Source organism: Macaca mulatta, chromosome 2 (genome assembly GCF_049350105.2).
Source record: "Macaca mulatta isolate MMU2019108-1 chromosome 2, T2T-MMU8v2.0, whole genome shotgun sequence".
In the NCBI taxonomy this organism is placed as follows: Eukaryota; Metazoa; Chordata; class Mammalia; order Primates; family Cercopithecidae; genus Macaca; species Macaca mulatta.
In genome coordinates this window covers 121,970,034-121,982,893 of record NC_133407.1, presented here as the reverse complement: position 1 = coordinate 121,982,893, position 12,860 = coordinate 121,970,034, and the positions used below count along the sequence as shown (strand labels likewise).

The 12,860-nt window shown below is 43.5% G+C and overlaps 1 protein-coding gene across 16 annotated transcripts in view; it reads right to left on the bottom strand.

The window, feature by feature from the left end:
- The window catches only part of PXK (PX domain containing serine/threonine kinase like), a 99,222-nt gene that overhangs the window by 12,678 nt on the left and 73,684 nt on the right, over positions 1-12,860 (bottom strand). For 8 of the 16 annotated variants that reach the window (XM_015130610.3, XM_015130611.3, XM_015130606.3 and 5 more), the window contains 5 exons: positions 11,404-11,452; positions 5,958-6,035; positions 5,344-5,430; positions 4,799-4,868; positions 2,017-2,079 (listed from right to left, as the gene is read on the bottom strand). In XM_015130610.3, the coding sequence (XP_014986096.1) occupies positions 2,017-2,079; positions 4,799-4,868; positions 5,344-5,430; positions 5,958-6,035; positions 11,404-11,452 (347 nt within the window). The remainder of the gene's footprint in view (positions 1-2,016; positions 2,080-4,798; positions 4,869-5,343; positions 5,431-5,957; positions 6,036-11,403; positions 11,453-12,860) is intronic. The other 8 variants (XM_015130613.3, XM_015130614.3, XM_015130607.3 and 5 more) reach the window with 3 other exon arrangements.

The following is a 12,860-nucleotide window of genomic DNA, read 5'->3' as shown; positions in this document are numbered from 1 at the left end:
CAGGGCCAAGCACAGTCCTTAGCAAACCATAGGTTCTCAGTAAATGCACCTTGACTACATCTTGAATGAATAAACTCCCTTGGGTTGAAATGCTTAGGGCCTGAAATGCTAGGTTGCCAGGCAAATGCTCAATATTAGTTACCATTTTCATGAGATGCATTACAGGAAATGCCCAGCAGAGGTCAGATTGCAGGCTGAGTCAGTTTCATCAACAAAACATTAAGGAGATAAAAGAAAGGAGGAGCCAATATTTGCTGGGAACCTCTCATCTCTGCCAGGCACTCTCAGTCTGCCAGGCATTGTGCTGGGGCCTCACATGTGTTTTCCTTCTAAATCCTCAAGACTCCCCTTCAGGCTGGGTGCTATCAAATTCACAGGAATGCCCCTCCCACTCACCTCCAAGTTTTCCCAACATTGACTCTAATTACACAAGATTCCTTTTTCTCTTATTCTAAAAGTTACCTTATCTCATGCAGACTTGCTACTGTATGAGACAGCGCCCATTTAAACACAGATAAATTAGAGAATTCCCCCCAAAAGTCCAAATAGATTGTAAATTCCCAAAGGCATTTAGAGATAAGAACCAACTGTCAACTGAGCAGCGGCAGATCTAACCACACAGAGAAGGGCTGTGAACCCTGAAACAGGTGCCTCAAGCGCCTTGCTTGTTAAAGGAGGATTTATGGATTCTCATTATTAATTTTCTCCAATTTTCTTAATATGCCCAAGTGGTGTTAAATTAACATTCTATCTTCTAGGAAATGGCTCAATATAGTCTGGGCAGTAGATCACCACACATTTCTAATGGGACTAAACAGTTTATCTCCACAAAAGATAAAAAAGGCCTATTTTCTGTCTTGATCAACATTTGGGGGCTTTCTTGGGAAATCTGACAAAGTAAGATAAGGACAAGAATATCCTTCCATGGACCAGGAACTCTGCTACCCAAAACAGGCCCTGGCCCTAGAACATTTCAGCAGTAAGGCACCAGTAACCACCCTCAGCCAGAAGTAAGTCATTCACACTAGTCCCCTTGTGTTTGCTTGCTCTCATTTTCTTAGGAGGGTCAGTTAGAAGCATTTGAGTGGAGTTGAGGAATGCTCTTGGCAGCTCCTGGGTGCTGTGTTAGGTATTAACAATGAATATAGGATCAACTCATATACCAATCCCCTGCCAGTGACTCTCCCTTCACACAGCTGTAGGAACCCTTCCAAGCACAGCCAGCAAGCTCTGAGTGGCAGAAGCAGCTCCTCGCACATCTAAAACAACTGGTTCATTTAAGAAGCAAAAGGAGACACTGGCGTCCCAACTGTTTTTACTGGGCTTGCAAAAGACTAGGAGAGACATCTTGGCTCAAAAATAAAAGAAAGGTATCATAGGGCTACTCCACAAAATCAGGGATTATTTTTATAAGCAGTCTCCAAGATAAATTCCTTTTACATTTTTCAATCAAAACTTGTATCTAATTTACAAAGGAGAAACAAAGGCTAATAACAGAAAAATATTCAGATAATTAAATACATTACAGAGCAAAACAGAGTCAAATCATTGCCATAAAATCAGAAACACAGTGACTCTTTCACTCCTCCACCTAGGCATCTTACCAGTTGTGCTCTGTGACAAAACTGACCCTATGGACGGGCTCCCTGAGGAGAGAGGCCTGGCAGGACGGGACCCCTGGGCCACAGTGTGTTTGTGGTGTTCAGCTGAGCACGTACCAAGACGGGCTCCAATCTGAGGAGCTCTGTATGAAACTTTTCAGCAAAGACAGCAAGCTGGAGCCAGGGGGTGGCCAGTGGCCCTGAAACTGGTCCATTCCCTGTGAAAACTGAGCTTGGAAATCTAGCCCCTCAGCTCTCCCAAATGACACTGCTTATTTGCACTCCCACTGATCTCTATTGAGAAAGCTGCTGCTATCTAACCCCTGAAATTGTTGGGCCAAGGCAGGAAGAGGCAAAGCCTGCTCCTCCTGTTGGCAGACAGGAAGGTGGCATGTCACTTTACTCCATCACTAACCTGATGTAGAGGGTGGAGTTGGCGATGACGGGGACGTGAGAGGTGAGCTGGCCCCAGATCCTGCTAAGATAAAACACAGAGAAACCCTCATGGGGACCAACGAAAGACATTTGGAATTTGGCCCAGGCTGGGACCCACTGCTGTCCGAGAATCTATACTTGGCTTAGTGTGTGAGCCTTGTGAAACAAGATGATGAGGGACAAAAAAACTCAAGAGACTGGACCCAATGACAGGCTTTTACTCTGGTGCAAGGTCCACCTCCTTCCCCAAGCTACTAAAAGCTCCTTGCCTCCCACTGCTCCCCAAAGCCTGCCTGGTTTGAAACTTTGTACAATCAACAGCTTATGCAATTGGCTGCAATATCTCTTCCTGACCCAATCTCCACTCCTAGGTAATGACAAATGACAGAGGCCACAAGTGGTACAGGGGACAGAGAGGTGCAGAGCAGCCTGCTGGGGGCTTCCAAAGGAAGGGAGAGCTCCCTACAGCATCTACCCAGTAACATATTCTGCAGAACTTCCATTTTATCAGCAAGAAGAGTCAACTAGATAGGGTCTATTCAGTTCATGGATTTCATAGGCCTTTTCTTATCTAGAATCAGTAAATACCCTTCTTCACATTAAAACAATGTGCAAAATCCCACCTGTTGCATGCTTTTTCTGGATCTAGTAACCTTATTATATTGTAAATATTCCCAAGTTCTCAGTATCTCCCTATTACTTGGTGATCCTGAGAAAATACCTTCCTGAGCTGACATGAAGTGGCCCAATGAGCAGATGTTCCTACATAAGCCTTTCTGTGGACACAGAAAGCCCCCTCCCACACATAGAGATCCTATGGAGAGGTTAACCAAATCTCCCTAGTCAGGTGCTTTCTGAGCTGATGGGCACACACACCCAAAGGGAGGGCTGTCATCACATGCCTGAGAAGCAACCAGAGCTGGTGTGGTTAAGGCCCCAGCCATCACTTCACTCACTACCCACAGGACATGTTGGTGCCTCATGGACACTGGCCATCATGAGAAATGTCCTGATCAAATCACACCTCCCTCCAGCTTAATACTTTTCTACTTGCAATATTCCCTCAGTTCCCTCTAAAATATGAGGGTGTTTCACTGAAAAAGGGGGTAAAACTCAATGCATGCTGTCTTTATACTGTTTGTAGTGCTAATGAACTTTAATGGGGAGAAGCTTGACTGCCTGATTCCAGTAGGGTTTGGGAATTATCTGTATATATCCATCAACTGCTACTTCATTTTCCTAAACTCCTGAGGGCACTGGGGTATCCTGAAGTCCTTGAGTCCCACCTGGCTGCACGTGACACAGCTTTGCAGGCAGGCAGGGTCTTAGAAGGTAGAGAGCACACTGTCAGGCTTTCTCTGCTCTATAAAAAATTAGCCACTGGACAGAATGACTGCTGTTTGGAGTCATGAGTCTCAGCATAGTAACGACCATGACTGGTCCGTGACCCTCCCATCAACCATGGAGAAAATAGGCTTCCAATTCTGAAATTACCCGCCAGCCACAACAGCATTCACCCCCGAGGAGCCTGCACTGGTCCTCTTTGGGACCTCCCCTCCTTCCTCTCCTTTGCAGCTCTCCCTGAGCCCTTCTCCAGTCTGGACTCTGCAGTGGTGTCAATGTGACTCTCACTCTCCTTCTGGAGTCTATGGACTTTCTCTATTCAGGGCTCCCAATCTCCAGCTCTGGCCGCGCCACTTGCATTCTCCAGCTGTGGCTCATCCAGCCCTCAGGGCTGCAGCCTAATCATCTTGTACACTTTTCTCCTCACGCCCCAGGCAGACATTCTCCTCCCTGACTTCACTGAGAAGACTGAGGCATGACCTGTGAATACCCCCAATTTCCTCCCTGTCCCCACCAAATCCTACTGCTAGGAAGAGATGCATGGGTTTCCTCAAAGCTGACACGAGAGCTGGGCTTTGGATGCTAACCCTTGGCTTTCTACCCCCCTGGCACCCCTGCCAGTCACCGTCTCTTTTGCATCTTCAAATTCCCCCTCTCTGCTCTGTCCTTCCTCTGCCTAAAATATAAGCAGGTTTTCCCCAACCCAAAAATCTCCCCTTCCCATGGCCCTCCAGGGCTAAGCCAAAACTGCTTGGTCACTAGGGTGAAACCCTCCCTTCTCTATGTGGGCTCTACTTTACAGATTCATAAATTAGAAAAACTGGAAGGCCCCCAGGGATCATTCAATCTGGCTCTGATTTCCAAAGATGGGACATTATGGCCCAAAGCCAGCAGAGCTGGGTGAGGGACAGCTGGGAGTGGCAGCAAGGACGGCCAACTCAGGATGGTGCTCTTTGTACCATCTCGGTTTCTTGCCATCCCCACACACCGTCGAGTCCTTTCCTTAATTCACACAGGAAGGCACATCCTCCCATCACATGGGGTCCAGAGCAGCAGGCAGGATTTAAGGTCATTTCTGTTCATGCAGGCTCTACTAAAAAACAGGAGGCCTTACATTTTAAGTCAGGTCTGTTTTCCTCCCATGGCTAATGCTCCTGTGTCTTTAGTTGATCAAATTCTGCCATCAGTGAAGAAGGTGAGCTACCCAATTACCTCAGAAGTCCCTTCTAGCATTTGAGTGCTGTAAGCCTATGAATGCTGTTGCAATCCTTCATTAGAGACAGAGTTATTTTGTTCTCTGTAGTCATTACTACATTGCCCAGTTTCTGGCCAGCAGAACTCAAGACCTCTTGACCAACTAGAGACTACTGACCCTGACCTCTGGGTCCTGGGTCCCATTATCATCTATAGCCAGTTACCTGAATTATTGGAGTTGTTGTACTTCGCTGAATGCTCCCCACTATTTTCAAGAGCAGATCGTTTTGACTTCTTTAAGAATAAAAGAAAAGGGGGAGGAGGGAGAGGAAAGCAAAGAATAAACACAGTGAAGCTGGAAGTCAGAGTAAAAATATTTTTCAGGCATACCATTAAACTAGCTACAGACAAGGTCATACTTAGCCCCATAACTTAATACAGTGAAGAAGCCCCAGTCAAAACTAAAGGGGGAAATTAAACAACAAATGCTGACTTTACTAGCTCAGGCCAATTGTTTCCTCCAATTACATACATTATGCCATGATCTGCCCAGCAAGCTAGGAAACTACATGGGCCATTTCTCTGCTGATTATCATATGGCTTTTTTTCTTTTCCAAAAAAAGCTGCACCCCAGTCGTATGGAAATAGTCTTAGCTTTCAAGGAGATATAGCACAGCCATCTGTCATTAAATGGGCACCATTAACCTAGAGCTTTCTTCACATGTACTCAAGAACTCATGGAGGGAATGCAGAGAGACACCAGACTTACCTTTCGAGCTAAAATCTTTCTTTTCTTTCTTTCCTCCTCAGATCCATGGTGTGACTGAGCTCTTGTCAGTCTTCGATGCTGGTGAATCTTTAAGAGAGCATAAGATATAAGCATATCCCACAGAAGGCAGCTTCCTAATGAAAATCTTCTCCAACATGTTTTGGCAAACCACATTTTATTGGGATAAAAAACCTTTCCTTGCTCAGGCTGTCTACTTCCTGGCTCAGGTCTGGATGCCAGGTAGAGGAGTATGTCAGAGGAAGAGATCCTTTCTCATGCCCCTGATGCCTTCCTGCCTTCCCCTCTTTTACAGAAGAAGAATGTGGTGAGATAGCATGGACCATGCATGCCCCCAACTACCACCAGCCAGCATGCCCTGATCAGAAACCCAGACTGCCCTTCCTGGACATGTTTGTTTCCCACATAGACTAAGCAGGACTGAGGGCAGGACTGTCAAGTATTCAGCTCTGCGGGGCAGCATTCAGCCTAAAGGCTGGCTGAAAGTAAGTATGCTTAAAATATTTGTGGAGTGAACAGTCAAATGTCAATCACTATAAAAACCACGGCAGAAGATGGGGACACTAAAAGGTAAAGGGGAACTGTTATCAATTTACCTGTTTCTGTTCTTCAATGAGTCTCTTCTCTATACATTCTTTGGCAATTCTCAATGCCTCTTTTAACTTTGTAGGGATCTGAAAGGAGAGAAAAGTACATCATCCATTGAAACAGGTGACTGGAGATACTCCCAAGTCCTGGAGTAAATGAAGGAGCAGGTGGTTATCAAGAGCCATTTGGAATAAAATCAGTTAAAGCTGTCCATTCAAATCCTACCCCAGCCACTTCTGGTATCCCTAACACACTCACTTCTCTAGCATTTTTTAGCAATGAACACATAAACTAAAACATAAATAAACATGATATGTTTCAAGTAATTCAAGTGATTCTCAAGGGCTGTAAATTGCCAAAACAATCTGAAAAAGAAAAACAAAGTTGAAGGCCTCATGTTTCCTGATTTTGAAACCTATTACATAGCTACAATAATTAAAACAGTGTGGTACTGACATGCAGGCAGATACATAGACCAATGGAAAAGAAGAGAGAGCCCAGAAATAAACCTTTGTGGATATGGTCAAATAATCTTTGACAAGGGTTCCAAGAACATACAATGGGGGAAAGGACAGTATATTCAATAATGGTGCTGGGAAAATTGGATATCCACATACAAAAGAATGAAGTTGGACCCTTACCTTACACCATAAACAAAAATTAACTCAAAATGAATTCAAAACCTAAATAGAATACCTAAAACTATAAAACTCCTAAAAGAAAAGACACAGGGGAAAAGCTTCATGACACTGGATTTGGCAGTGATTTCTTGGATATGCCACCAAAAGCCCAGGCAATAAAAGAAAAAATAATTAAACTTCATCAATTTAAAACTTTGGTGCAGCTGGGCACGGTGGCTCACACCTGTAATCCCAACACTTTGGGAGGCCGAGGTGGGTGGATCACTTGAGGTCAGAAGTTCGAGACCAATCTGGCCAACATGGCAAAACCCCATCTCTACTAAAGATACAAAAATTAGCCAGGTGTGGTGGTGCATGCCTGTAATCTACTCGGGAGGCTGAGGCAGGAAAATTGCTTGAACCTGGGAGGGTGGAGGTTGCAGTGAGCTGAGATTGTGCTGCTGCACTCCAGCCTAAGCAACAGAGCAAGACCCTATCTCCAAAAGAAAAAAAAGAAAAATAAATAAATAAATAAAACATTGGTGCAACAAAGAACAACAGAGTAAAAAGACAACTCAAGGAATGGGACATAGTATTTGCAAATCATAGGTCTGATAAGGGGTTAATATCCAGAATATATAAAGGAACTCCAACAACTCAACAACAAAATATAAGTAACCCAATTAAAAAGAGGCAAAAGACATAGACATTTCTCTAAAGAAAATATACAAATGGCCAACAAACATATGAAAAGACACTCAATGTCTTTAGTCATTAGAGAAATGTAAATCAAAACCACAATGAGACATCACCTTACACCCATTAGGATAGCCACTATTAAAATAATAAGTATTGGTGAGAATGTGGAGCGACTGAAACCCTTGTACACTGCTGGTAGAAATGTAGAGTAGTAGAGCTGCTATGGAAAACAGTATGGAGGTGCCTCAAAAAACTACAAAATGGAACATGAGGAATTCCACTTCTGGGTATATATCCAAAAGAATCAAAAGCAGGATCTCAAAAAGATACTTGCACACTCATGTAAACTGTAGCATTATTCATGATAGACAAGAGATAAAAGCAGCCTAAATGTTCATCAACAGATGAACGGATAAACAAAGTGTGGCATATACGTACAATGGAATATTATTCAGCCTTAAAAAAAAGGAAATATTGTCACATGCTACAATATAGATGATGATTGAGGACATTATGCTAAGTGAAATAAATGATTCACAAAGGATAAATACTTATATAAGGTTTCTAGAGTAGTCAAGATCATAGAAACAAAGTACAATAGTGATTGCCAGGAGCTGTGAGGAGGGAGAAATGGAGAGTTATTATTCTACAGGTATAGAGTTTCAGGTTGCAAGCTCTAGAGATCTGTTATACAACAATGTGAAGATGGTTAACACCACTAAACTGTACACTTAAAAATGGTTCAGAGAGTAAATTTTATATTGTATTTTTTATAAAAATTAAAAATTTTAAAATTAGGTCAGGCACAGTGGCTCGCACCTGTAATCGCAGCACTTTGGGAGGCCACTTGGGGCCAAGAGTTCAAGACTATCCTGGGCAACATAGTGAGACCCTGTCTCTACAAAAAATTAAAAAATGAGCAGGGTGTGGTGGCATATGCCTGTTGTCCCAGCTACTCAACAGGCTGAGGCAGGAGGATCACCTGAGCCCAGGAGATTGAGGCTGCACTAAGCCCTGTCATTGCACCACTGCACTCCAGCCTGGCAGCAAAAAATCGCCTACCTCAAAAAAAAAAAAAAAATAACATTAAAATTAAAAATTAAAAAAATTGGCTGGGCGCGGTGGCTCAAGCCTGTAATCCCAGCACTTTGGGAGGCCGAGACGGGCGGATCACAAGGTCAGGAGATCGAAACCATCCTGACTAACACGGTGAAACCCCGTCTCTATTAAGAAATACAAAAAACTAGCCGGGCGAGGTGGCGGGCGCCTGTAGTCCCAGCTACTCGGGAGGCTGAGGCCGGAGAATGACGTGAACCCGGGAGGCGGAGCTTGCAGTGAGCTGAGATCCAGCCACTGCACTCCAGCCTGGGCGACAGAGCGAGACTCCGTCTCAAAAAAAAAAAAAAAAAAAAAAAAAAAAAAAAAATTAAAAAAATTGGCTGGGTACAGTGGCTTATGCCTGTAATCCCAGTACTTTGGGAGGCCAAGGTGGTTGGATCACCTGAGGTCAGGAGTTCAAGACCAGCCTGACCAACATGATGAAACCCCATCTCTACTAAAAATACAAAAATTAGCTAGGTGTGGTGGCACATGCTTGTAATCCCAGCTGCTCGGGAGGCTGAAGCAGAATTGCTTGAACCTGGGAGGTGGAGGTTGAAGTGAGCCGAGATCACGCCATTGTACTCCAGCCTGGGCGACAAGAGTGAGACTCTGTCTCAAAAGAAAAAAAAATTTTTTTTAAATTATATAAAGCTTATTGGAACATACACGAATCCAACCAGTTATTATTTTATAACTTCATAGATATTTTCTTTGTGAGAGATTTATGTTCTGAATTTTACAAGAGTAAACTTTCCGGCTTTCCCTGTTGGGAGACATTCCTAACAGCCCAGTTTGTTTCTGAGCCTATCATTTCTTTCTTGTTTTTTTTGAGACAGAGTCTCACTCTGTTCCCCAGGCTGGAGTGCAGTGGCATGATCTCAGCTCACTGCAACCTCTGCCTCCATCATTTCTTTTTTTTTGAGACAGAGTCTCACTTTGTTACCCAGGCTGGAGTGTAGTAGTGTGATCTCAGTTCACTGCAACCTCTGCCTCCCGGGTCCAAGCAATTCTCCTGCTTTAGCCTCCCAAGTAGCTGGGATTACAGGCACCTGCCACTAAGGCTGGCTAATTTTTGTATTTTTAGTGGAGATGGGGTTTTGCCATGTTGGCCAGACTGATCTGGAACTCCTGACCTCAAATGATCCACCTGCCTCAGCCTCCCAAAGTGCTGGGATTACAGGCATGAGCCACCGCGCCTGGGCCATTTCTTAATTTATTAGCTTTTTAAACCATGAGCAGTCCAGTCCTGGAAAATAAGATCCCCAGATCATGTTGAACTTTCTGTCTTCATTATTCTGTAAAAATTTCAAAAAAAAAAAAAAAGCTGTCAGTAGGTAATACAGTCACATAGTTTAAAATCCCAAAGGTATAAAAGGGCACATACACAGTGAAAAGTCTCCTACCTACATCCATGGAGGAAACCAATGTTACCAGTCTCCTGTATATCTTTCCAGAAAGTCAGTGTACATACAATAATTAATGTTGGATTTTAAAATCTTACTATCTTTGCTGCATAGGCTCTCTGGCTTAGGGGAAGAGCGAGGTCTAATACTAATTCCTGAATCCTAGAGGCCGGACTGTCAGGGTTGGAGGAGAATATATTTACTGACAAGGCTGAAGAAATTTCCTAAGATGTTTCAGTGAAGAAGATAATAATTTAAATGTTTTTTCTCTCCTACTGCAGATCCAAAGAAGCTATTACTGTCAGAATTCCTCTAACTTTCAAAACAGAACAGAGGAAAGCACCTCTCGCACTGACACAATCTTCTAACCCTTGGTTTTCTTTGAGACGAAGTCTTGCTCTGTCGCCCAGGCTGGAGTGCACTGGCCGGATCTCAGCTCACTGCAAGCTCCGCCTCCCGGGTTTACGCCATTCTCCTGCCTCAGCCTCCCGAGTAGCTGGGACTACAGGCGCCCGCCACCTCGCCCGGCTAAGTTTTTGTATTTTTTTTAGTAGAGACGGGGTTTCACCGTGTCAGCCAGGATGGTCTCGATCTCCTGACCTCGTGATCCGCCCGTCTCGGCCTCCCAAAGTGCTGGGATTACAGGCTTGAGCCACCGCGCCCGGCCTAACCCTTGGTTTTCTTTCTTTCTTTTCTTTTGTTTTCTAAATTTATTTTCATCCTAACAGTATTACATGTTCTTTTGGAATATAGAAAGGAGAGGGAGAATTACCTTTTATCCTCCCACCCAAATTGCACTCACAGTGAGCACTGCCAAGAGCCATGGCCCAAACAAGGAGTTTCTGTAGATGGCTTCAGTTGTCTAATGACAACAGACATATATTACTCACCAACTGTACACATGAGTACGTGCAGACTCAAAGATTAAGTGCTTGCCCACAGGTCAGTAGCTCTCAACTGGGAGCAATTTTGTATACCACCCCCCAGGAGACATTTAGCAATGTCTGGAGACATTTTTGGTTGTCACAGTGCGGGAAAGGGGGCAAGGAGTATTGCTGGAATCTAGTGGTGAGGTCAGGGATGCTGCTTCACATTCTACCATGCACAGGCAACCCCCACAACAAAGAATCATCTGGCCCAAAATGTCAAATGCCGTGGCTGGAAAACCCTGCTGTAGATATCTTACTTTTAGATATCAAAAAAACAGAATATTAGCTGTTATCTACAGCTAATATTATAAGAACAAAGTAAGATATCATTCTGTTTTTTTGGTTTCCAAAGCCCACTCTCTTTCCATGACACATAATACCACTGCTTCCCAGGAGAAGACCTCCTTCCAGGCTTGTTTCTAGATAGGTATGTTGTTTTATACATATCTTATTTTTTTATACCTAAGAACAAATCTAAATCATTTTCCATATTACAACAATGTCTTTATCAATTTCACTTTTAATTATATTATCAAATAGATGTACCATAAATTATTAACCTAGCCCCTAACTGTAGGACATTTAGATTGTTTCCAAACGTTCCCTATTATATATCTTTTCTTTTTTTGGCTAAAAATACAGCTAACTTTCAAAGTCAACTTAGTTATGTCACAAACCAAAAAACAATATAATTGTCTTTACCTTAAACTGTGGTTTTTCAGAAGTGGTTAGTAAAACATCGCTGAATAATCTGTAAAGAAAAGAAACAAACAAAAATCTTTCTTGAACCAGGTGCACTCTCAGACTAGGATTAAAGCAGATTAAGACACTTTTAGCCCATGAGGTCTCCCTTCCCTGCACCACATCCTGCAGCCCCCGGCCCCATCCACCATTCCATGTTCACTAACAAATGCAAAGGGGTTTGCAAGTTACCCATTGTGACCCCCTTCCCACTGTGTTACTAGGGTATCTGGGACAGCTGTGTATTACAGGGGGTTTCCCTGCTATGGGCAATATTGCATTTTTAAGAAATTACTTTTGCGAATGCTAATTTGCAAAAATATCGCAAATAATATATGCAGTAGATATTTCTAAATAGAATAGTTTTCTGCTATTTTTCTTGCCTCAGAAGAGGATAAAATTTATTCTAGAGTTCAGTAACATAAAAATGTTCAAGTAGAAAGGAACTGTCCTGATTGGAATCTTAACAGGAAAGTAATTTTCTTCTAAGTATTTCTCATACTTCATTTTAAAAAGCAGTAGCTTTTGAAGTAAATCAATTCTCTCTTCAAAAATATGTTACTGGCCAGGCATGGTGGTTCATGTCTTGTAATCCCAGCACTCTGTGAGGCTGAGGCAGGGGGATCACTTGAGGTCAGGAGTTCGAGACCAGAGTGGGCAGTGTGGTGAAACCCCATCTCTACTAAAAATACAAAAATTAGCCAGGTGTGGTGGTGCATGCCTATAGTCCCAGCTACTTGGGAGGCTAAGGCAGGAGAATCCCTGGAACCCAGGAGGCAGAGGCTGCAGTGAGCCAAGATTGCACCACTGCACTCCAGCTTGGGCAACAGAGCAAGACTCCGTCTCAAAAATAAAAAATAAAAGGTATGTTATTACAAAAAAGTAAATTTAAACAGACACTGGGTCTACTTAGGGGGAGGGGTGGGGAGAGGAGCAGAAATAATAACTATTGTGTACTGGGCTTAATAGCTGGATGATGAAGCCGGGCGCGGTGGCTCAAGCCTGTAATCCCAGCACTTTGGGAGGCTGAGACGGGCGGATCACAAGGTCAGGAGATCGAGACCATCCTGGCTAACACGGTGAAACCCCGTCTCTACTAAAAAATACAAAAAGCTAGCCGGGCGAGGTGGCGGGCGCCTGTAGTCCCAGCTACTCGGGAGGCTGAGGCAGGAGAATGGCGTAAACCCGGGAGGCGGAGCTTGCAGTGAGCTGAGATCCGGCCACTGCACTCCAGCCCGGGTGACAGAGCGAGACTCCGTCTCAAAAAAAAAAAAAAAAAAAAAATAGCTGGATGATGAAGTATGTACAACAAACCCCCATGACATGTGTTTACCTATGTAGCAAACTTCTGCATGTACCCACAAACCTAAAAGTTAAAAATAAAAATAATAAAAAATGATTTAAAAATTACCCATGTG